We start from the raw sequence: 26,731 nt of genomic DNA on the forward strand, positions 1-26,731 counted from the left end.
TATCTGTAGATAGTATATTGGGAACGGCCGTAAGTAGACAACATGAGAACATAAATATGGTAGCGTTGATAGTAATGTCTTTTATAGCGGTTGAAATCATGTGTCATCTTAGCAACATGTACCAGGACTTCATATGCAGTTTAGAGGTTCATGCACAATGCAGGTTTCACTTCTGACATGTGTAATTAGTACGCGCATGATTTTGTAATTTTTTTTTATTAAACCAACAAAAGCTTAACATACAAAAAATACAGTGTAATCATTAAATATAGAAAACAAATTATTTGCTGGTATGTAAGCCAATTACAAATGTGTACATCTTCTACTGTACATAAGATGGTATCAATTATACAAGATGGTACAATAATATATATATTTTTACAAAAAAAGTAATATAAGTATCTTTATTAAGACAAACTTATCAATAATAACAGAGGTGTGGGGTGAGGTTAGCGGATACTCAATCTGCATTAGTCAAATAAATGGTTTTTCTTATATTTTCAATTAATAGGTTAAATTATAATTTTTACATTTATTTCTTCTTTTGTTAATTTATTTTGTTTGCAGCCATATTATAAATTTACTTATACTATCCGTAAACTTAAAATGCCATAGCAAAAATTGTGAGAAAGTTTTATCAATATAACACTAAAGAAAAATTTTAACAATATAACTCTAAATGTTGTACGAATCTACTCATGGCGTCCATTATTTAATGTGTATAACCCAATAACAGTTGATATTTTGACGGCTTGCGGTCGGGATTAGCGCTTGTCTCCTAACAATTGTCATTGTTGTTAACGTCGACAATTCAATATTCACTTCTGTTAATATGTATCATAATGTATTATAATTATATTATTATCTTTATTTATATAAATCCAGTGTCCTGATGTTTGGTTCCAATGAACTCCTAAACTAATGAACAGATTTTAATGGGGATTCAAGGAGTGCAGTTTAGTCCAACTTGAGAGAAAGGATTGTTTTAATTCCGAATTGGGAATCATAATAATTATGTATTTCCAATATTTGTTTTGTACGGATATAATTTCTATGAGAGAATTTATTGACGCACGGTTTGACAGTTCTGCTGTGAAACAATTTCATTATAACATGAAATATTATTATTGACAAAATCAAAAAAAAAATGTATTATGTACAGAACAACGTCTGTCAACAAATTATAACATTTATTTTATTTATTTAATTAAATTGCATTACATGCGACTTAGTTACAAAACAAAATTGTAGTAAATAATTATCACATGCACCTCGTAATAAGGCATAGCAATGAACGACAGAGGGGCAGACATTCAAATATTTTCCCCTCTAAGTATTAATTAATGGAATAGTAACTTATTTCCAAAAGTAACTTTTTCAAAGAGCTTATGAATTTTTTAATATTGCTTTCGGCTTTTAAGTTTTCTGGTAACTTATTATAAATTTTAACTGACATTGGGTGGGGACCGGAACTGTGTAATGTTAATTTAGATTTAGTTTGCATAAGATTATTTTTATAGCGAGGTGTGTTGTGCCGGGGCACGTCTATGATTTTAGTGTATAGATTTGGGTGTTTTCTTACAAACTTACATATTTCGATTATATATGTGCACCGTAATGTAAGAATATTTAGTTTTTGAAAATGAGGTTTGCAGCTTTCTCTTTGTTTAATATTTGCAAGCACACGAATACATTTTTTCTGTAAAATAAAGAGTTCGTGTGCATCTGCACTGTTGCCCCACAGTATGACGCCGTAGTTTAGGCACGCTTGTGCGTAGGCGTGGTATGTCACTGCCGTTTTTAAATTTGTAGATTTCTTTAATTCTCTTAAAGCGTATATTAATTTATTATCATACTGACCATAGACTAAATAAATACGACCTGACAGCCCGACCAATTGTGATTTGTCAATATGCGCGTTACCTAACGGTTTTAATATTTAAAATACAAAAGGAGCTTACTCCAAGCGTGGTTGACTATTTACGATAATGAAATGGTATCAGTAACAACAGATTCGATATTCTTTTCTACTTTGCAGTATCTCTTTTTCTTTGCAGAGAGAGAGCTCTCTGTCTCCACTGCGCTCCAACTAGATACCGCAGGCGTAGTCGCAAAGTGCGGCTATTAAAACTACGCCCAAGTGGGCGTACTCGAGCCAGTCGCGAACTATGTGTGACGTTGACTTGTCACATCTTCTGTTAAACTTTGCTAATAATTGAAACTAAAAATTGTTGGGTTGCGTACTAAAACCTTGTAAAAATACTTCAAGAAATAAGAAGACACTGTGGTCATCAGTATCAGTAAGTATTTTGTATATTATTAATTTGAATGTAAAATAACACGAAGCATATGTTACATAATTGAATGATGTCATTGAGTGTCAAGATGCCACGCACATAAGCCTAATAGTTGCAGTAATAAAAAGTAGGTAGTGCGCTGTCTAGTTGGAGTAGTACGGTACTTCTCAGATAAGATAAAAATATAAAATCTCAAGTATAATAAAGTTACCATATCAATTGAGTGGTTGAATGTAAACTTCATAATTACATTTCAAAATTCAAAGTTACATCACAATTCGCGTCGAAACTTAGTAAAAGCGACCAATCAGTTTAAAGTTAACGATAGCCAAGTCTCAGGATAAAGTCCTCTCCACACAGACGTGAATGCGATATGTATTTTGATACGATGCGATTTATAGTGCTAAGTGCAAATAAAAACTGCTTATGAACAATAGATATTTAATCTTAACTTAATGTTGTAAGGAGAAAAGATTTGAATTTTGTTATATTTATACGATTTAGTAGATAAACTCAAAAATAGCTGAATAGACTCAATTTGTTGTCACATTTAGAATATTAATTTAATCACGATTATTATACGTTACTTTTTAATTTCAAAATGTTAGAAATCCCTATGAATATATTATTATAAATATATAAGTTATGCAAAAGATCTGCAAGAAATGTACATAAATACCACAAAAATCGAAACTCGCTTTAATAATATATACTTCTTGAAAAAATAATAGTTTTTGAAAAAAAAAAATTAAAATTGAAAATGAATGGCCAGCTAAATACCAGCCAAATAAACCGGTGAGGATTTCGTGGTACTTATTTCATAAAAATGTTATGTATTTGTTCTGTATTACTGGACGTGTGCTGCGAATACTTATATTGATGTTACTTCATGTTCTATTTTCTATACTTTTATCGATTTTAATCCTACCCAGAAGCCTGGGCAAATAAAAAATCCGATAGCTAATTTTTTTTTGTGAATTAATGGATTTATAAATGCCTTACAAGTGAATATTTTTTTAATTGTGTCCCTGATTCAATTAAGATTTTCCCTTTTCAGGATTTGAGTTGTTATACACAGCACATTGAACCTTAAATTATCGTCTCTTGACCTCTGATTACTTATTTAAATTAATTTATATAAATCATATTAGAAAAATGTAGCATTAAGTAATTTATATTATAATAAAAATTAGTTTGACAAAGATGAAATTTGAGCTCTAAGATATTCTAAGAACAGATATGAACCACCCTATTAAATGGAAAATAATTAATAAAATGATATAAAATTGACTAGCCAAAGATGCAAAATTTCTTATAAATAGTATTTTGTATCCATGTGCCCGACTAAGCTTATTTGGCTTTTGAAAAAAAAAATGGATTACAACTCATCGTAAAATCTACGCAATATGCTATGTTACAATAGTTTACAGCATATAAATATTGAGTAAATATACAAGTTTAAACTTAAAAGTTACTCTCATTCTATGTAATATATAAAATTCAAACGCGTTTGTATATTTTGTTGATGTTGTCGCATTCGTTGTGAAACAGCCTTAATCCGAGTCAAGAGCAGTGCCATTGGAGCTTGAATTTCCAAATGTTCTTCAGGACGGGTAATCAATTCTAGACGACTGTTAAGAGCCTGTTTGGCATTTTGTACGAGTTCAGGTTCGACAACTTGTTACGCTTCGAAATTCATCACATTTAAAATGGATGGTGGCTTTTTCTAGTAAGTATATTTTCAACTCAAATGGTAACATAGAATTTTACGAAAGTATATTTTAAAAAATCACTATGAGACTGTTTCTTCGACAGGGCCACGTGTTTTCGGTATATATATACGTACATTCATCCTCATCATGAGCCGGAAGACGTCCACTGCTAACAAAGGCCTCCCCCAAAGATCTCTATGAAGATCGGTCCTGCGCTGCCCTCATCCAACGTATTCCGGCGATCTTAACCAGATCGTCGGTCCATCTTGTGGTGGGCCTACCAACACTGCGTCTTCCGGTACGTGGTCGCTATTAATACGTAATAGATACAAATCGATATTTTAATCGAGATTTTTGAAAATATTTCTAGCCACTATCCCATCTGGGATAGTATTGCGTAGCAGTTATATTTAATGTTTTTTTTATTTATATCTACAAAGAGCGCAGAATACATATCTAATATTATCTATTTTTTTTTAAAACAAAATTTTATGAACGATGCGGGACTCGAACCCACGACCCCGGCGTTCCGTGCCGGTGTTCTAACCAACTGAGTAGATCCTGTAGATGAAGCTACAACCTGAGAGTTGAACAAAGCATACAAGATTTTATAGCGATACGTCACTCGAACGGTTGGCTCAGTTGGTTAGAGCACCGGCACGGAACGCCGGAGGTCGTGGGTTCGAGTCCCGCATCGTTCATAAAATTTTGTTTTTCAAATGTTATTTGTGTAATAATCCTAGAAGTGAGGGTTATCACTTTAAAAACATAACAAATAATATTATCTCCTCCAGCCAATGTAACTGCTTATGAGATTGGATGCCTTCATTATTTTATGTTCCCGACACCGCTTAACTCTATCATATGGTGTCACTAGATTGCTTTTGCTCTTTTTAACCATCGGGAGGATCCTTAGCACAGGATGCCACCTAGATTATGGGCTACAACGGTGCCTATTTCTGCCGTGAAGCAGTAATGTGTAAGCATTATTGTGTTACGGTCTGAAGGGCACCATAGCTAGTGAAATTACGGGGCAAATGAGACTTGAGATCTGTTTCAAGGTGACGAACGAAATTGTAGTGCCGCTCAGAATTGTTGCGTTTTTCAAGAATTCTGAGTGGCACTGCGTTGTAATGGGCAGGGCGTGTAAATTACCATTAGCTGAACGTGCTGATCGTCTCGTCCCTTATTTTCATAAAAAAAGTACACAAATACTGAGTCAACCTTTCGAGTTGCTCAGTTGGTTAGAGCACTGTCACGGAACGCCAGAGGTCGTAGGTTCGAGTGCCGTATCCTTCATAAAATTTTGTCTTTGAATTTTTATTTGTGCATAAATCCTAGAAGTGGTAGATATTACTTTAAAAACATAACAAATTGTTTAAAAACAAAGTATATTAAAAAAATCTGTATAAGACTGTTTCTTCGAAACGGCCACGTGTAAATATATACATACATAAATAGGTACATATTGATATTTTCATAGAGATTTCTGATAAGCTTACTAGCCACTTCATCGACTGCGATAGTATTAAAAGGCATAAAAGGTATTTATTTTCTCAAAATTGATTCCTTTAGAATTCTTTTGGTATCATTTCTATTATACTAGAACTACTACCGCTTCGGAAACAAATGGTGCTCTGAGAGAGAAGAAGAGGTGCAAGAAACTATCTTTCTTTTTTTTGCACCCTTTTTAATAAAATATACATTATTGTACTGTCATTGCTATTGCTATTGCTATAAAATAATCATTAACTAGTCCCAGGCTGTCCGATCACTTAGATATTCAGCTGTGGAGTAGTAGGATTTACAACAGAGCCATTTTTTAATAAAACATTTAAATTTATTTATAGATAATGCCTGAAGAGTGGTTGGGACTTTATTATAAAAGTGTATACATTTACCCTTAAAGCGATTGAGTATCTTATGAAGCCTACTAGAATTAGTTTAGTAGTTTAGTAGTTTTATATTTATTTTCTTAATGTTTTCAATATATGTCTTGGTAAAAATATGAATTTTTATATTTAAGAATCATAGTAAAGATAGCCTTAGCTAAATTAGTTCAAAGTCTCTGCTTAATAGATTCCGTGTTTAGCTTAGAATTATTTTACATTAACCTAAAGTTAGTAACACATAAAAATCTTGTTTGATAAAACCTTAACAATTATAATCTATACATATAAATAAAATTGTTGTAATATTGAAATAACCGTTTTTACTATATGTATATGAATATACATACACCAAAATGACATTTTTACTATCTTTGACTGTCTGTCTGTTTGTTCCGGCTAATCTCTGAAATGGCTGGACCGATTTTGACGGGACTTTTATTGGCAGGTAGCTGATGCAATAAGGAGTAACTTAGGCTACGTGTATTTTAGAAAAACTCTTTAATTTTAGAAAAATAAAGTAATGTTACAATGTCCAAGAAACGGTGTTCTATAAATAATTTATATGGCGAAACAACGTTTGCCGGGTCAGCTAGTAATTAAATAAATAAAGCTATCAAATTCATAACGATTCGAGTGCAAAACTAAGAAGCCTTATAAAAAAACAGTGGCATCGGATATCAGGGAAAACGTAACTATTTACACACTCGAGACATTGGAGGAAAATATATGTCATTATCTCTCTCGGAGATTTCCATTTCTACATTTCGGTATCGTATTCTGTAATTACACAAAGAGACTAGCTCATTAACTTGAAGTAAATATAAATGGGCTTAGGACAGATGAAATAATAAGAAAATTGTACAACCACAATCGGGCCAGACTCGTCCGGGTTAATTACCACACTCGCACAGAATACCGGCGTGAAGTAGCGGCCTAGTGCCGCTATGTTTCGCATAGGTTAGTGTCGAGGACCGGAGGCCATTCCCCCCCCATCCCCAACAAAGATTATGAAAGCGGTCCCTAAAGAGATAGTACCCCAGGAGGGTACCGGCTCTAGCAGAGTCGGAGAATCCCTCCCCGAGCACTCTAGCTCGGGCTGCCCTTCGTATTCTGGGGAGGGCACAGAACCGCGCATGACCAAGGACAAACGAGGCAGTAACACCACGGCACCCCGCTCCACACTCAACGTGGACTTTTGCAATATCAGGGGAATTCACTCCAACTTAAACGCCGTCCACCACCACCTTGAAACGGCGAAGCCGGCCTTGTGTTTCCTTACGGAGACGCAGATATCTCGACCTAGCGATACGTCATATTTAACGTACCCCGGGTACAAAATTGAGCACAATTTTTTGCCTCATGCCGGGGTATGTGTGTACGTTAGGGAGGATATCTGCTGTCGCCGTCTCGGCAATTTTGAGGGTAGGGACCTGTCCACTCTCTGGCTCCGCGTAGATTTAGAGGACCGCGTCCGCATCTATGCGTGTGTCTACAGGTCCCATACTGGTAACGCAGAAACCGATCATCTCATGGGCTGCGTTCAAGCGGCAATTGACGACGTGCTTGCACAGATCCCCTCCGCTGAAATCGTAGTCTTGGGTTATTTCAACGGGCACAATGCCGAATGGCTTGGATCACGCACCACAGACTACGCAGCGCGATCTGTGCATAATTTTGCATTGGCGTATGGTCTGTCCCAATTGGTTGAGTCGCCAACGCGGCTCCCGGATATGGATAGCCACATGCCGTCCTTATTAGATCTTCTGCTGACTACACATCCCGATGGTTACCAGGTCTTTGTCGACGCCCCTCTCGGAACGTCCGACCATTGCCTGGTCAGGAGTGTAGTGCCTATCGGACGCCCACGTCGCAGACCACCAGCGACCCGCCGCGTTTGGCACTACAAGTCAGCAGATTGGGATAGGATGCGTTCCTTTTTTGCATCCTACCCTTGGAGCAGGGTTTGTTTCCCTTCGGATGATCCTAGTGCCGTTGCAGTAGCCGATGTGATACTACAGGGCATGGATATTTTTATACCAAGCTCTGTGGTACCGATCGGTGGCAGATCACAGCCCTGGTTCGATGCGTCAGTTAAAGCAGCATCTGACTGCAAAAAACAGGCTTATCGAACTTGGGTTGCGGCGCTGGGCACAAAGGATCCGAACTGCAAAGTTCTTAAGAGGAAATACAACCGTGCTTCCAGATTTTAAGCGGCAAATCGCCCGTGCAAAGTCAAAACACGTCGTCAAAATCGGCGAGCAGCTTTCCAGTTACCCGACCGGAACACGCAAGTTTCTGCTCTTCAAGCTCAAGCTGCTCTTTGTAACTTCAGCCACCCGTCCCTGCCGCCGTTGCACATGAGGAATGACACCCTGGCCCATACGGCAAAAGAGAAAGCCGATCTCCTGTGCGCTCTTTTCTGTGCCTCCGACCATCCCGCGGTGTCAGAGCTCTATGCCTAAAGTACAGTTCAGACAGAAAACTGTTAGGCGTCAGGAAGTCGAGCGGGCCGGATGGCATTTCTCCAATCGTGCTTAGAACGTGTGTCCCTGAGTTGACGCCGGTGCTAACGCGTTTATTCCGGCACTCTTATTCCAAAGGCGTAGTCCCTGACTCATGGAAGTCAGCCCTTGTCCATCTGATCCAAAAAAAGGATACAGTTCGGATCCGGGAAACTACAGGCCTATTGCTGTTATCTCCCTGCTCTCCATCATGGAGAGCATAATTAGTCGTCAGCTCTTGGTATACATAGAGGGTCACCAGTTGATCAACGACCGACAATACGGTTTCGCCATGGTCGGTCGGCAGGTGATCTTCTGGTATACCTAACACATAGATGGGCTGCGGCTATTGAAAGCAAGGGGGAAGGCCTGGCAGTTAGCCTGGATATAGCGAAGGCCTTTGATCGTGTATGGCACAAAGCGCTCCTCTCTAAACTTCCATCATCATGCTGGAGTGCCCCAAGGCTGTGTGCTATCTCCTTCGCTGTTTCTTCTGCATATCAATGATATGTTGGACACCTCCAACATACATTGCTATGCGGACGACAGCACTGGTGATGCCGTATTCACAGGCGCTGCAGGTCTCTCTCGGGAAATCGTCGACCAGTGCCGGGAGAAACTTGTGTCTTCTATCGAGTCCTCTCTTGAGAAGGTTGCGGAATGGGGTAAATTGAACCTTGTCCAATTTAACCCCCAGAAGACTCAAGTTTGCGCGTTTACCACAAAAAAAACCCCATTTGTCGTATCATCGCTCTTCTATAACACTTCCCTAAAAGCCTCGCCTAGTATCGGAATACTGGGTCTCGAAATCTCGAGCGATTGCCAATTCCGTGGCCATCTGGAGGGCAAAGCCAAATTGGCTTCAAAGAAACTGGGCGTCATTAATAGAGCACGGCAATACTTCAAGCCGGCCCACATTCTAGCGCTCTACAAAGCGCACGTCCGGTAACACATGGAGTATTGCTGTCATCTCTGGTCTGGCGCACCCCAGTATCAGCTCGATCCATTTGACCGCGTGCAACGCAGAGCAGCTCGAATTGTCGGAGACCCAGTACTCTGTGAACGGCTGGATCACTTGGCGTTACGTAGAGACGTCGCTTCATTGTGTGTCTTCTAGCGCTTTTGTCACGGGGAGTGTTCCGAAGAGCTGTTTAACCTAATTCCTCCCGCCGAATTCCACCTTCGCGCGACACGCCACAAGTAAGGATATCATCCTCACCATCTAGATGTGTGGCGGTCCTCCACAGTGCGGTTTACAAGGAGCTTTCTTCCGCGTACTACAAAGCTGTAGAATGAACTTCCTTGTGCGGTGTTACCGGGACGATACGACATGGGTACCTTCAAAAAAAGCGCGTACACCTTCCTTAAAGGCCGGCAACGCTCCTGTGATTCCTCTGGTGTTGCAAGAGAGTGTGGGCGGCGGTGATCACTTAACAACATGTGACCCGTACGCTCGTTTGTCCTCCTATTCCATAAAAAAAAATCAGAGATATTTAAACAGTTGTTAGAAAAATATTCATTAATTAATTATAGTTGAATAAACTTTATAATTGTAAAACACACAATATTATCCACAGTGAAGTATAGAAGTGTTACTCGATTATTATAATTCAATAAAAAATAATGGTCAAGAAGAGCAGGATGTTCAGGTGATGGTAATTAATACGCCCTGCCCTTCTTGAAAAACCCAAATTTTTTTTTTTATATATGAGAGGGGGCAAACGGGCAAGAGGCTCACGGGATGGGGAGAGGTGAGGCAACCGCCCATGGACATCCGCAACAACAGGTGTGTCAAGAAATGCGTTGCCGGCCTTTAAGGTGGGAGTATGCTTTTTTCTTGAAGGTCCCTAAGTCGTATCTGTTCGCGAAGACCGCTGCCGGTAGTTGATTCCACAAAGTGGCTGTGCGAGGCAAGAAATTTCGAAGAAAACGCGCGGTTGTGGAATGCCAGACGTCTACGTGATGCGGATGGTACTTTGCACGTAATGTCCGATGGTGGAATTCGGTCGCTGGAATCAACCCGAACAGCTCCTCTGAGCACTCCCCGTGATAAATGCGGTAGAAGATGCAGAGAGAACCCACATCTCTACGCAATGCTAGAGAATCAAGCCGATCGGAGATGACTTGATCGTCGATGATTCGAGCCGCTCTTCGTTGTATGCGGTCAAATGGAAGAAGCTGGTACTGGGGAGCACCCGCCCAGAGGTGAGAACAATACTCCATTTGAGGCCAAATTTGCGCCTTATAAAGTTGCAGGCGGTGGCTTTTAGTGAAGTACTGTCTCGCCTTACTGAGTACACCAAGCTTTTTAGAGGCCAGTTTGGCCTTCTCTTCTAAGTGACCACGGAACTGAACGTCGCTCGATATATCGACGCCAAGTATGCCAATACAGGCTGTGGCAGTTAGAGGAGTGATCTCGAATCGAGGGGATACGACAAAGGGAGACTTTTTAGTGGTGAACGCACAAACTTGTGTCTTCTTGGGGTTGAATTGGACTAAATTATGTCGGCCCCATTCCGAGACTTTGCAAAGCATAGTCTCGATTTCAAACACAAGTTTGTTCCGGTTCTCGTCGACGCTATCCCGGGACATGTTGGCACGGCCGGTGTAGGAAGCATAAGCATTCTGAGCGGCACTACAATTGCTGTCGTCACCTTGAGGCATAAGATGTTAAGTCTTATTGGCCCAGTAATTTCAACAGCTACGGCGCCCTCCAGACCGAAACACAGTAATGTTTATACATTACTGCTTCACTGCAGAAATAGGCGCCATTGTTGTACCCAAATCTAGCCGGCATCCTGTGCAAAGGAGCCTCCCACAGGTAAGATTATTTCTGTTTATATAATCTAACGCACACAAATAAAAATTTGCCACGCATTAACCAGCTGTCAGTTAACTATAAAAAGGCATAAAAAGCATTTATCTTATCAAAATTGATTCCTTTAGAACTCATTTTGATGTCATTTCTAATATACTATATGTTAGTATTATATTCTAAATCCATGACTCATCGCCCACTGTCGATAAATTTCATGGTTTTATGATAATATAAAAAGTAGAGAAAATAAAATACGACTAGAGTGAAGAAGAATCTAGATAAGTTTGCCATTAAGTCCTGCGGGAAACCTATTCAATAATGGTTCCAGCAATTCAAATCGTCAAAGTAATTAGTTTGTTGCCAGCATAAAATATTACAGCAAGTTTTGAAACTTGAAAAATATCTATTGGACTTACTTTTTCATTGTCACGGTCCGAAGTGATGCGAATGATTAGTTAATAATTTCTTTGGAGCAACGCACTTTATAGCCATGAAATGTGGGATAGACCCTCACAGTTTGATATTTTTTATATTCAAGAGGCAAACGGGTGCAAGTGTTGGGAAGTGGTACATGCAACCGTCCATGGAAATCCGCAAGAGCATCAAGAGATGCGTTGTTGGCCTTTAAGTTGGGAGGTAAGATATAAGGTAAGTATGCTCTAATCTTGAAGGTCAGATCAACAGCAGCCGGTAATTAATTCCACAAAGTGGGAGGTAGGAAATTTCTAGCAAAACGCGCAGTTCTGGAATGCCAGATGTCAACACGATGCTGGTCGAAGTCGGCTGGTGGTATCAACCTGAACAACTCCTTGAGCACTTGAACAAAAAATATCCGCATTATGCTGATGGCTGAAATTCTACAAGTACGCGATTTGCGAGGAACTTCTTGCCTCGCACAGCCACTTTTTGGAATTAATTACCGGCTGTTGTTTTCCCGAACTGATAAGACTTAGGGAACTCAACACGTATAGGTTATAGGTTATCACGGGCTACTATCCGCAATTCGACGACTATGAGGTGGGTGGGTAATCTTGCTATCCCAACTCCTCAAGATAGTTAATCAAACCTCTGATGTCACCATGACCTCGAGGAGGGTCCTCGGTGACACAAGGTGTTTGGCCTGGTATGTGGCCACACTTCAGCACTCCAGAATGATGCACAGCGCGCTGACACCTATATATAACAGGTATACCGCTGCGATAACCATCTTATGACGCATCATTCGTAAATCTTGACACGTTTTACTCTTCAATGGAAGTTTTCTATACCTTTAACTCAAAACCATTTGAGCCTGTCCATAAATCCATCTTGTCCTATAAAAGATACAGATAACCTAGAAGAGCTTCTGGTAACAGTAAAAATACAAGGCAAGCGACCAATAGGCAGGAGTCTGATGCTTTGGAGCGACCAGAACCGCGACGCCGTCAATAAAACATCCGCGAAGCTATACAGATTGCTGAAGATATCTGAAAATTATTTATGGAGAGAACGACACAAGGAGGTGGAGGATAATTTGTAATACCAAAAATAAAACATAACGTAAGTAGTGGCTGATTTAAAAAAAAACATGCAATATTTACCTCATCTTTTCCCTTCACAACGCACATCTGAACGTCACTCTCAGCTGAATACCAGACCAGTCTTCTTTGTTCTGTCAGATCTGTAAGACTGAGGTTGTACACCACGTTTCTGTAACAAAAAAAGAATAATATTTAGTATTTATCACTATTTTAAAATCTATATCGAACTTGCCCCCACTAGACTTTGTGTTCGTAATTATTTAACGGCCGTTACCAATATACTATCTATAGAAAGAGATAACTTACTACTGTAATAGTCAGTAAATAGCTGTCAATAATCTGAAGCTGTCCCAATATACCCGATAATTCATTCTTATCACCTTATATTGGGACGCGTGAATTGCAATTTCCATACAAACTTCTATCCCTGGTAAGCTCTACGTCGTCCCTTTGACAGACAGCGTGTAAGGATAAGGTGAGTTACCGTCGATAACTTTATTGGCATAGAAAAGTCAACGATAGTTACGATTTTTATCTCAAGTAGGCCACAACTGGAGATAGACTGAATATTGGGAACGGCCGTAAATGGATTTTGTGCAATTTTTTTCTATAATTGTGTTAAGTGCCTAGTTGGTATTTATTTACGAAATGGATACTTCCTCTCTGCATGGTTTCAATACTTAAAATTCGTTCGGGGCATTTCTACTACCAAAAATATTTCTGTCACAAGAAAGCAGTTGATTTGTACTGCTGCGTTATTGAAGTGAAAACTTCTTTAGCGGCGTTGAACACTTTCTTGGGATGGGTATAAAATGTTAAACTCGCGTCAGGATACGTGACCTGATCGAAAATTCGTAAAACAGTCGATGAAATTATGGATGAAAGTTGATTTTTCTGAGAGATAAACTTTTTAATGTAAGATAATTGTTATAGTTCGAAGTGTTAATTTTTATTGTCTCGTCCCTTATCGTCATTGTCACAACTGTAAATAACGTAATATTTCTGGTGACCTTGATGAAGTTTTCAACTTTAGCTGTCTAACTATCACAATTTACGAGGTACAGGCCGCTGATAAAATTCCTTATTATTCATAGAGATATAAAGAAGAAACCGTTTGCATATTAAATTGTTACAAACAATATCTAAAACGCGGAATCGCTAATGATAATTGCCCAAGTATTGCCCCCTTAATTAAGACATTTGCTATGGAATTTCATAAAGAAATTATGATCAAAAGTTTGTCAATTATAACTCGAGACGAGGCCGGTGTGACTCAACTACATAATGTTTTTGAAATATCGCGGACATGGGCTATTTATGTCGTCGACTTTTAATTGATATCTTAAAAGTTAACTGTTTTACTGCCGCGTTAAATCGGAGTTGTAAGTTTTTATTGTATGGAATGCTTTCAAGATATTAACTTTATAGATTACACCAATCATTGTAATGGTTTCGGTATTATGGTTGAGTTATATTGTACTTTCGGTAATAATGAAACTTTAATGAGATCAAACTTCGTTACGTCTATCATTAATGATGATAATTGTTTACGTGGCAATCCTGATAGTTGAATTAGATTATATTACTTTATTTGTATTATTAAACCTCCCAAAGACTTACAAAATACTAGCGTTTATATAAACAAAGCTTGCGAGAGAGAAGACTATCACTAACCGAGATACAGCAATATAGAATAGGAAAGCGAATCTGTTGTAACTGTAAACGATTGTCTGCCACTCATGGAACGCACACATTAAAAAATCATAATTGGTCATAAATTATTGAGAATTCATTTGGTCTAAAAGCTAAGATTCGCTATTGATCTTATACTAATAAACAAAGACCCTAAAACACTACGGGATGCAATGGAAGAACTAGTAGATGAAAGTGAACAGGTTGGACTATCAATGAATACAAGGAAAACAAAGTTGATGACTAATTACATTAATGTTCCTATAGAACCTAACAACGCTACTGAATTGGAATGTGTGAAGAGTACAGACGGCTAAATAATATCTCCTACCTCACTACAACAGGAAGAAATAACGGAATAAACATAGTATGGAACGGATATTGGGTTCCATGTCATGAAAATCCCAGATATACTAATTGAAGAAAAAAGTAATATCTATATTATAATACAAATATTCTATTCAACATGACCTACGATTGTCAGAATTGGAGTTGCACAATCAAAATAAGAAATGCACTAGAAACCTGACAACATAGAATGGATAGAAGATTAACATTGAACTAATAGATAAAATTAGATAATAACAATAAGAAAATGAACAATTTTAAATAGCTAATCAATGACGACTAACACTGTATGCAATGGAAATACAGCTTCGAATATAGGAAGATGATATTGTAAATGTCTGCCCTACGAAACACTTTGTGCAGTTGTCCGAACGGTACTGGATATTTTTTTCACCCCTTAATATTTATAGCCCACAACTTCAGTACTTAAAACTAGTTTAACAACTGCTAATTTTCTGAGTATCAAAATTAAATAAGCTTAAATACATTTGCTGTAGTACATAGTTAATTATTCGGCTCGTTGGTCGTGGTTTTAATCAGGAAAGTTTTTGCAAAGTTGAACTTTCGTCGCCAAAAGTGGCTGTGGGGCTCTCTGTTGTACTTAGCTTTGTTTGTGTTGCATAACAACGGTGCTCTTAAATTAATATTAAAATAAAATACAATGTCTTGTTAATCCTTGTGGACAATCAGCTAGTCTGTCTAGATGCTTAATAAGAAATTAGGAAAGCGCTTTGACCCTAAAGACCATCCCTGTAACTTCCCGCTAATTCCATACCCAAACGCTTCAAATTGTACTTACGACGATTTTGAGGTCTTTGAGCTCAAAAATATAATTTGTGTTATTTTCAGCTCTTCGATCTCAAAGAGTTCGTTGTATGTTCTATGTTTATAAGTTCTTTAAAAAAAACTCAGAACATGCATTTGATCAGATATTAATTTTCGAAGTAACTTGAAAAAATCATTCTAAAAATGATGTCTGATAAAAGGTTAATAAAACACAATTTTTTAATTTGCAAACGGCAATAACTTTTGAACCGATTTTCACGCATTCGACGCAGTTTTTGAGGCTCACAAAGAATCTTTGAATTTCATGACCGAACTCGGAATTTCGAAGTAATTCCGATAAAACACTTTTTTCGATTTTCTTTCGTCAATGAACTACTCACGAACAAATTAACAGAATGTGACCGGCCTGGTGGCGGTTGACGTGGTTTTCTTGATGTTAAGATATAATTAGAGTTTTTGGAATCGATCGGTAGAGTCCTTTAAAAAATATTAAAAAAAAAAACACATATAAATAAATTTTAAATCTTAAATTATCTTATTATCTTCATACCAGTCCTAATCGGTCCGAATTGTATCCAAAATACTAGATTCACATCTTATAGATAGTTGCAAGTTCTGCTGCACCACTGTATCAGCTCGATCCGTTTGAAGGTGTGCTGTGTAAAGTAAAGCTGTAGGTGCATTCTGTATGATATGAATCGAACTTCGAATATCACGTAAGTGACCTCATCTCGTCTCTAAAATAAACGGTCGACATCTCTAGTGAAATGTTTTGTTTGATCACAGAGAGCAGTTCATACTACTTTAGTGTTTTTTACGACAGGGACAGTATAGGTAAGCCCTAATTCAGAAGAGATGCAGAAAAACTGTCTTAGGCAACATTTGCTCTTTTTTTTCATTTTTGCATTATTATTTTTTGGTCAAGCGCGAGTTTTTCACCGTGCATTTTTTTTAATGCGTACCGTCTCATTTCATGTGAGAATCACTTCATTGTATTGGAAGAACATACTAGATCAGCAAAAGTTAGTGAAATTTATAAAATCCATTCCCAAAGAACAGTTTAAAAAAGCATCTTGTATAGGTATTCACCTCACAACGCAACCAATTGTATTGAAACTTTTACGCTTGAAGCGTCCCAGACAACAATAATCTATAAAATATTGATCGCAGTCCCAGTATTAGGTTCAAGGCACGAAATTTGTGATTCATTTCGTCTAGAAGGGAAATAATGCATTTCCTTCCCGCTACGAGGGATTCGCACAAAGGTTGCGTAGTGTGCTTGTAATTTGGCGCGGATATCGGGGGAGCCAATTTGTGGAATTCGGACCCTATACATATTTTATGGAAGCCATTTTTTGTAGTTAACGAAGTGGGATGAGTTGATTACTTGCGTACCAATTGAGATTATTGTATTATTCAAAGCGAAAGCATAACATGATTCAGTGTCCGTATTGTTGTACCATCCTTATACGAAAACACAGTTGTTTAATATAAGGTATTTACCTTATTTTCCGTAGGTACTTATACAATATATTTTTCTATAAGGGACGAGACGAACAGGACGTTCAGCTGATGTTAAAATGATGACAAAAGTCATCTTGCCGGATGAGAATCGGCCACATTTGTTCCTCGTACCAAGGACTATTAGACAGATTTTCATCGAGGTGGGAAAAATATGTTTTTGTATTTTATATGAAATGTTAATTAACACCTTGCATTTTTTTTTAAATCATGCAGTAAGGTCAGTGAGACTTGCAATATATTTCATTTAAACGCATCTGCATTTCAGCCAGCGCAGTTCAAGAATATTTCAGCGGTAACCGGCGAAAACCGGCACTGCAATTTATTTGCATGCACTCGACACTGTTCCGATATTGGAAAACTTTACGAGGCACGTTTAGAACAATATCAATAGAAAGGAGCTTGAGAGACGACTGCACATGAACCCAAACGGTCTGGAGGTAAATGCTACATCAGCTATTTTATTTTATTCTGACTCAAACTCAAAATTAGCTCTATCATTTTTCGAGTTTCAGACCTACAGATCAACTATCAGAAACGCTATTAGTAATAACCAGTCAAAAACTATGCATCATTATCTTCTATAAAATCTGCAATACTATAGTTTTTTTTATGGAAAAGGAGGACAAACGAGCGTAAGAGTCACCTGGTGTTAAATGATCGCTGCCACTCACATTCTCTTGCAAGACCAGAGGAATCACAGGAGCGTTGCCAGCCTTTAAGGAGAGTGTACGCGCAATGTCGTTCGTTTCACGTTTCGGAAACACCGCACAAGGAAGCTCATTCCACAGCTTTGTAGTACGTGGAAGAAAGCTTGAAAACCGCACTGTGGAGGTTCGCCACACATCGAGACGGTGGGGATGATATTCTAATTTGTGGCGTGTCGAAAGTGGAATTTGGCGGCAGGAATCAGATGAAACAGCTCATTGGAACACTCCCCGTTATAAATACAGTAGAAGACACACAATGAAGCGCCGTCTCTACGCAGCGCCAAGTGATCCAACCATTCACAGAGCACTGGGTCCCCGACGATTTGAGCTACTCTGCGTTACACGCGGTCAAAATTATCGAGCTGATACTGGAGTGCGTCAGATAGTAAGCCTTCTTTGTGAAAGAAGCCTTATTATATTTCTTAAGTTTGTGCTCAGTGAGTCCAAGTATTCAAAAAAACAGTTGAAAGTTTTTATATACTTAATAACCGTATTGAGATTGTTGCATATTCAATTTATGTTCTGTAATTTTCTATAACAAACCAAAAGTTTTACTCATTACACAATCCCTTATAATAACTTGTATGTAAGACAATACAATATATTAATGGTATTTTTAGGGAAATATCTCGGCCATGTTGAGAGTTAAGAGGTATGTTGAACGCATGGGCTGATATTGGAAAAGTTCCACCGTATAAACTGAGGAAATGTTATTTTGTGATTTATTGCCATTGTTCACAAACAACATTCAATCTTTGTTTAATCCTGTTTATGACTATTGCATAATCTGCATATTCTATATATAAAACTATTTGGATTCAGCCATCAACGGGTAAGGAAAAAGGCGAAGTTTGAATATACCAGTAGTGGTATTGGTAGTGGTCTTAAATTGTACTGTAAGTTTTTTAAGAGCTAGGTGGATGGTTTGGTATGGTAAAGAGGCTCCTGTTCCAGTTTGCGAGCAGTTTTGGCTAGTTACTCCTACCAGCCAAACTCCTTTCAGAAGTTCAGAACACACCTGGGGTGTTCGTAAACTTCCCGGAGGGATCTGGCATTAACTAAGGTAGCCCGTTGGTTGACTACTCCTGCACATTCCAGGAATAGAAGAGTAACCGTCTCGTACTCAAACAGACATCCTTTGTACTTACGACTGTCCATTATGGCGATTGTGAAAAGGCGCTTATTTTGCGATATGTGACCCATTGTGGTGTCCACATATCGTGTCTGGCGATACTACAGATATTGCTTCTTTTCTGCTGTTTACAGTTTGTTGGTTAGAGACCGTATCCATGAACGCATTTGGCTGAAGGGCAGCGCGGCGTTAGAAGTGACAATGGGCTAGCAAGTTCATCCGCTGCATCAGTCCCTAACTATTGTGACCCAGTTGTTAAAAGCAACTTTACAGGGATTGGTGACACTCGTATATTAGCGCTGAGCTGTAGATATTGCTTTGAATATTGTTTTTTTTAAATCCTGAGCGGGGCTGCATTTTTATGGGCAGGGCGTATCACTTACCATCAGGTGAACGTCTAGCTCGTATCATCACTTCAAAAAAAAAATGTGAATTCAGAATGACAAAAACAAAGGCCTTAATATACTTATTACCAGATCAAATGTGAGATACTTTACATTAACAGCCATTCAAATTCATTTTTTTTTTCAAATTAGGTTTTAAGGTCACCAATTGATCATCAAAAACTATCACCCTTTCGAAAATGTATGCCTGATACTTGAAAAGAGCGGGCTTTTTTTACGGGCTACGTGAAACGTCAACAGAACCTATGACACATCTATAAAGATAACGTTTTGACATTTCGTAAGAATCGTTTGATAATTGCCAATAATTATAGGAATGACGTCACGAGGAGACGCCATGACACATGCAAGCGTTTTAGCGGGAATTTGTGAACTTTTGTATAAAACTATTATTTTTAATTTTATTTTCTACAGTTGGATTAAAAACTCCTTTGAACTTTACTAATAAATAAGGATAAATACCCACTACGCGTTTAATATTTCATGGATGAATATTCGCTTAAAACGTTAGGAAACCAAATAGAAATAAAGGCAGAGTATTCACGAATTAGACTCCCCTAACCTCACAATAAATATTCTCAACAGTTTAAATGAAAGGCCCTACAAATAACAAATTACTCGTATTGTCCCGCGTTGACGCTATCTTGAGGCATGGCTCAAGGGGCCACAATCTTTTGTTTGTTCCTCAATCTTTTTAAAAAGACAGACGGAATGCAAGCAATATGGCCGACAGTGAGTTTAGTACAAATTTAATCGATCGCTTGCTTAGGAAATTACCTTTTTTATGATGGAAATGAAATCTTCTTTCTCAAAGCCAAATATTTTTAATAGGTTTACAAAATTGTTAAATTGTTAACTACAATGGCGCCTATATCTGCCGTGAAGCAGTAATGTGTAAGCATACTGTGTTTAGGTCTGAAGGGCGCCGTAGCCAGTGAAATTACTGGGCAAATGAGACTTAACATCTTATGTCTCAACATGACGAACGCCATCGTAGTGCCGCTCAGAAATTTTGGGTTTTTCCAGAACCCTGAGCGGCACTGCATTGTAATGGGCAAGGCGTATCAATTACCATCAGCTGAACGTCCGGCTCGTCTCGTCCCTCATTTTCATAAAAAAATATTTCACTACCACTGATTGGTTAAGTTGCTTATGTTGAGAATAATCTCTATACTACAAACAGGCATTTTGTTATCAAATAATTAATAACAATAACATTTATATAAAGAAAAGGTAAAAAAAAAACTAAACAATAAATAAAATAACAGTGTAATGAGATTTTCACTAATATGGAAATATGTCCAAACGTTTTGAGTTTTCTTTAGTGTTAATTCCGCCAAGAGGAGACTCATTTAATCAGTCTCGTGCCCGATTTTGGCGAGTCAACATCTCCTGAGGATGCCTCGTGTAGAGGGGAAACACGTGTCGAATGGCTTACAGATAAATATTGGCGGAATTAACACTAAAGAAAACTCAAAACATTTGGATAGTTATGGATTTCTGCAAAGTAACGCCTACTTCAATAAAATGGAAATATGTTGCGGGCTTGCGTCAGTATTTTTGTGTTGGGACAAAGAGCACATAGGTACATTGAATACCATCGGAAAAGCTTAAATAATTTAATATATACAGCTTAAGCAATATATTCAATATTTATATAATTCGATGCAATAGAATAAATTAAGTGAGAAAAAATATTAATAAATTTAAATTGATATCCATAATAATTAAGAATACATTCTTTAAAATTTTCAAATTCTAAGAGGGCTCGGTATTTATGTGTATAGCTATACTATTAGATAGAGCCACATTGAAGCGGCTGAGTTTAGCTCGAAGAAAATAAAAGCACAAAGATTTTGTAACATCGTAACGCTAAGGCGTCCTCACACACTTAACAAGTTAACTGATCTGTTTCCCCCCTAACTACTTTATTTGTTTAGGCCACAACAAATAGGCACTCGGAATAAAGTTCCCAAACGACTCGGATTGCGAAAATAACTCTTGTATTGTTTAATCAAAGAAGCGGTTGGAAAAGGTACAATGTTTCCGGCTGTTTGACATTAAATATAGTGTTTGTCTATGGAAGTCATTTTGAATTACGATTTTTAAGTGTCACATAATTAGGATTGTTGAAGCTATGTCGTGCAATGCTCAGCGTATTTAACTAACAATTCATAGCCAAAGAGGATGTAAATACTACGTAATAAGAAGCAAGCCTAAGTTAAATTTGAAATTTAGTTTACCTACTATGATACGTGCAGTGATTTGACATAAGTTTGGAATAGTATTAATTACAATATGGCGATTGGAGACGAAGTATAATCCGGCTAAGTTTGAAAGCGAATAGTTGCCTTAAACGTAGTGGATTACGGTTATCCCCGTGTTTTACAAGATTATAGCCGTCATCTATCAATCTGTCAATGACTGCTCGTTTCATACAATCGAGTGAATCGCTTTTTTCTTAGAGTTTTATCTAGGCTTTCCATAGCTAATAAAAATTGGTATTAGGATAGCTATATGAGTCATCCCTAAACTTAGACAAGGGATAAGCAAATAAATTGGGTTTTAACGTATTTTGTACGTCTCCTGAGTGTAACGTATTTAAAATAACGATTCCATTAACATGTAAAAAAATCGCAATTGATAGAACCGCCAATAGATAGTTATTCTATATGGGTTGTAAGGAAACACAACGAAACAAAAACTAAGCTGACCACATAGAAAATAAATGTATGAACCAATGAGAAATCACAGCGAAATGAAATGGCCTCCAGAGTGTAACGTACTAAAAATAACATTCCCATTAACATTTGAAAAAACCGCGATTGATAGAACCGCGAATAGATAGTTATTCTATATGGGTTGTAAGAAAATACAACGAAAAAAAACTAAGCTGACCACATAGAAAAGAAATGGATGAACAAATGAGAAATCACAGCGAAATGAAATGGCCTCCAGAGTGTAACGTACTAAAAATAACATTCCCATTAACATTTGAAAAAACCGCGATTGATAGAACCGCGAATAGATAGTTATTCTATATGGGTTGTAAGAAAATACAACGAAAAAAAAACTAAGCTGACCACATAGAAAAGAAATGGATGAACAAATGGGAAATCACAGCGAAATGAAATGGCCTCCTGAGACCACTTAGATGCTCTCGTGATGGATGCCAATGATTAGCCTAATTCGTTTTTACCACGAACAACATTTAGAATTCACTTCGATATGCATGGAAGATATTCGCGTCTTGAGATTTATTCTGCGGCAATGTCTTGTTTATTAGATCCATTTATGTACCAAATATCTGCAACCGAGTTTTCGATGTATATTGATTCGTATTGTTTATAATATAAGGAGAAGATCATATTATCTAACGGAGATACTACAGGATAGAATAGATAACCTAATCCATTGTTACTGTAACTGGTTTTGATTGACAAGTCGTAAGCAGTCAGCCACACTTAGCTAATGCCAAGTATTTATTTAGTATTTTTAATATGAAACCACTAGGTAACACACACATTGACAAATAAATAAAAAATAAACTACATTTAAAAAAACCGACTTTAAAACCGGAAAAATATCAAATAACTAAAAATTTTGTTTAATACACCTCTTATGCAAACCTTTGCTTGCATTACTTTGCCAGCGAGTTTTGAATTAGCGAAATTCGACTCGACACCGGCCGCTGTCCCCGTATGTGTAAGCGGTAATGTACTTGCCGCCCGTCCCTCACCTCCTCCCCTCTCGGAGGTGTCGCCTGCGGTCGTTACGTCAACACCTCAACGTGACTATGCTGCTGCCATCCGCCAGCAAGCCAGATAGCGGACAGTGCTGAGGACAGAAAGTGGAAGCGGGCACGCCCGCAACGAACCCGCTTGTAGATCTGTGTCGAAGGGTCAGACCGATAAGGATAGCTTCATTAAGATGGAGCGGAAGAAGAGGAGGCCTCCTAGTCATAATCAATGTGACACACAATTCAGTACTTGGTGGAGAAGACAAGGTTCCGGTTGGGGGTCGATAAGTTGGTGACGCGTCACGCAGTAGACTTTAACTCTTTTGTTGTTCGCGTCCCGACAGAACATATATCGACCTTCCTGGACGTGAAGCTGTGGCCGAAGGGGGTCGTGTTCCGCAAGTATCGCGGACGTCGCCGACCGCCGGAAGTTACCGAACCCGCACCTCACATCGCCGCGAAAATGTGACGTAGATTTAAGTTTTAAAAATATGTATATACCTTATAATCTATATAAGGTATTTATTTTATGGGCCTTGTAGCCTGAAATAAAATGATTTATTATTATTATTATTTACCTTTAATATTAATAAAATACTATTTTTTATATGTGCTACCTATAAAAAGGTTTTAAGTCAGTGCCAAGCCCTAAACAAAATAAAACTTAATATTATAAATAGCTTACTAAATGTTCATAAAATAAAAACTACTGGGCCAAACTATGTAAAATTTTTATGGGACCAAATGGCATCTATTTCCCATCAAACAAAAGAATTACGTAAATCGGATCATAAATGTCAGAGTAATCGGTGTACATACATAAAAAAAATACCGATCGAATTGATAACCTCCTCCTTTTGGAAGTCGGTTAGAAACCAATGTCGTATCGTCCCGGAAACACTGCACAAAGAAGCTCATTCCACAGTTTTGTAGTACGTGGAAGAAAGCTCCTTGAAAACCACATATCCAGATGGTGGGGATGATATCCTAATTTGTGGCGTGTCGTGGAATTCGGCAGCAGGAATCAGTTGACTTACTTCACTCGAGCCGATTTTACCTGAAGGAGCGTCTACCGAACGTGATGGCTCAGTGTTATTCAATAGCCCAAAATAGAGTGTAGCGCGACTAAAGAAGTACTCACTATACCAATCAAATACAAACTCAGATCAATAAATAGCTCGGTAATGTCAGTAATGCCATTAATTAACAGGGTTATTGTTAACTTAAGCAAGACAACTTTTTTTTTATTAAAATAAGTGACGAGACGAGCAGGGCGTTCAGCTGATGGTAATTGATACGTCCTGCCCATTACAATGCAGTGCCACTCAGGATTCTTGAAAAACCCAAAAATTCTGAGCGGCACTACAATTGCGCTCGCCACCTTGAAACATAAGATGTTAAGTCTCATTTGCCCAGTAATTTCACTAGCTACGGCGCCCTTCTGACCGAAACACAGTAATCTTTACACATTACAGCTTCATGGCAGAAATAGGTGCCGTTGTGGTACCCATAATCTAGCTGGCATCCTGTGCTAAGGAACCTCCCACTGGTAATGTTTTATGGCCTTTCTACATAGTTCAAAATACATCACCTAATTTTTTTTTGCCATCGGGACTTCCATAAAAAATATACGGGGTTATGTTATACGGTCGCGGGGAGTGACATAGGTTCCTCTCCTTTTGGAGCTCTACTTCGTTGGCATTTAGTGTCGCTTTAAGAGGCAACCGCCCATGGACATCCGCAACAATAGATATCAAGAGATGCGTTACCGGCCTTAAAGGTGGGAGTATGCTCTTTCCTTGAAGGGCCTTAATTCGTTTCGGTTCGAAGAAACAGCAGCCGGTAATTGATTCCACAAAGTGGCTGTGCGAGGTAAGAAATTTCTTGCAAAATGCGCGGTTGTGGAATGCCAGATGTCAATGTGTGTGTGACGGGTGGAATTCGGTCGCCGGTATCAACCCGAACACTTCCTCTGAGCACTCCCCGTGATAGAGGAGACAGAGGGAGCGCTTTACCAGAGGTGAAACAGTACTTCATTTGAACCAAATTTGCGCCTCACCTTACTGAGTACACCAAACTTTTTAGAGGCCAGTTTGGCCTTCTTTTCTAATTGACCACGGAACTGAACGTCGCTCGATATAACGCCGCCAAATATGCATACAGGCAGTGGCAGATAGAGGAGTGACCTCGAATGTAGGGGATTTGACAAAAGGAGACTTTGTAGCGGTGAACGCATCAACTTGTGTATTTTTGGGGTTGACTTGGACTAAAGTTTGTTTGCCCCATACCGAGACTTTGCAAAGCATAATCCCAATTTCAGACACAAGTTTGTTCCGGTTCTCGTCGACGCCATCCCGGGACATGTTAGCACGGCCGGTGTAGGAAGAATATCCTGTGCTGTCCTCTGCATATCAATAAATACTGCTGATTTGCAACATATCATTGATATAAAGAAGAAAAAGTGTAGCATAAAGCATGCAGCCTTTCACTGCGATTATGGGCTCGAAGTCGGAACATTCACCGTTGATAACAACCTTGATGCTCCTATAGGCCACAAAGCTAGTGACCCACTTGCACAACCTCTCGGGAAGCCCATAGGATGACACTTGAAAGATTACAAAAAAGATGATAGACTTCTGTTGAGGAAGCTCGTGAGTTTAATAAAACACGCCATTTAAAACTCCAGATGGAATTATAATATGTTTGTATACATCTTATTATAAGCTATATAATAGCTTTAATCATAAAATAAATGTATACACTTTATAATAAAGTCCTAAAATTGTTCAAGCATTATCTCTAAATAATATGAAATTTTTTTAAAATAAATGGCTCTATCGTAAATCCTACTACTCCACAGCTGAATATCTAAGTGATCTGACAGCCTAACCCTGACTAGCTTATGATTATTTTATAGCAATAGAAATGACAGTACAATATTGTATATTTCATTAAAAAGAGCGCAAAAAAAAGAATGCTGGGAGAGTTTCTTGCGCTGTTTCTTCTCACTCAGAGCGCCATTTGTTTCTGAAGCGGTAGTAGTATCTAGCGTTTAAGAATAACATCAAAAAGATTTCTAAATGAATCAATTTTGAGAAAATAAATGCCTTTTATACCTTTTTATGCGTTTTATAAACAAAATATTTCTTAACCTACTTAAAACAAAATATTTATAAACTTTCACTTAATATCATTTTTCCTCTACAGGTGAAGGCCATATTAAAAATACGCTCACATTCTTTAATAACATCTACGTAATAATATTATTATAGTCGAAAGCAACACTTTTGGTTGGGAAATTAATTAATAAAAGTTTCAAAGTTATAAAATGGAAGCCATATTGAAAGTTATGTGTAAACATGATAAGCAGTTTCCCTAAGCGAAATTCTTTAGTTGTTATACTTTTGTTTCAGCGCTTGATATTGTATCGCTAAAACAAAAGTATAACAAGCTTAATTATTTATTGAGTAAAATTTCTTACGGTACGAAGCTCAAAGGAAAAGCTTTCAAGGCCGTGTCACCAACGTGCTTATAAATGTATATCTATAGGCATAATATAATTCGCTCTCAGATCTGTTCTTAGACAAAGTCTGCTTCAAAAATTATTAGCCAGAGACAATAGAATGCCACTTGCTTCTATTCTAACAAACCTCACGCGC

At 38.0% G+C, this 26,731-nt stretch overlaps 1 protein-coding gene across 2 annotated transcripts in view; it reads right to left on the reverse strand.

Moving 5' to 3' along the window:
• The window catches only part of LOC126979393 (semaphorin-1A), a 543,171-nt gene that overhangs the window by 38,103 nt on the left and 478,337 nt on the right, over positions 1 to 26,731 (reverse strand). For both annotated transcript variants that reach the window (XM_050828672.1, XM_050828671.1), the window contains exon 3: positions 12,801 to 12,909. In XM_050828672.1, the coding sequence (XP_050684629.1) occupies positions 12,801 to 12,909 (109 nt within the window). The remainder of the gene's footprint in view (positions 1 to 12,800; positions 12,910 to 26,731) is intronic.

Source organism: Leptidea sinapis, chromosome 3, assembly GCF_905404315.1.
Source record: "Leptidea sinapis chromosome 3, ilLepSina1.1, whole genome shotgun sequence".
NCBI lineage: Eukaryota > Metazoa > Arthropoda > Insecta > Lepidoptera > Pieridae > Leptidea > Leptidea sinapis.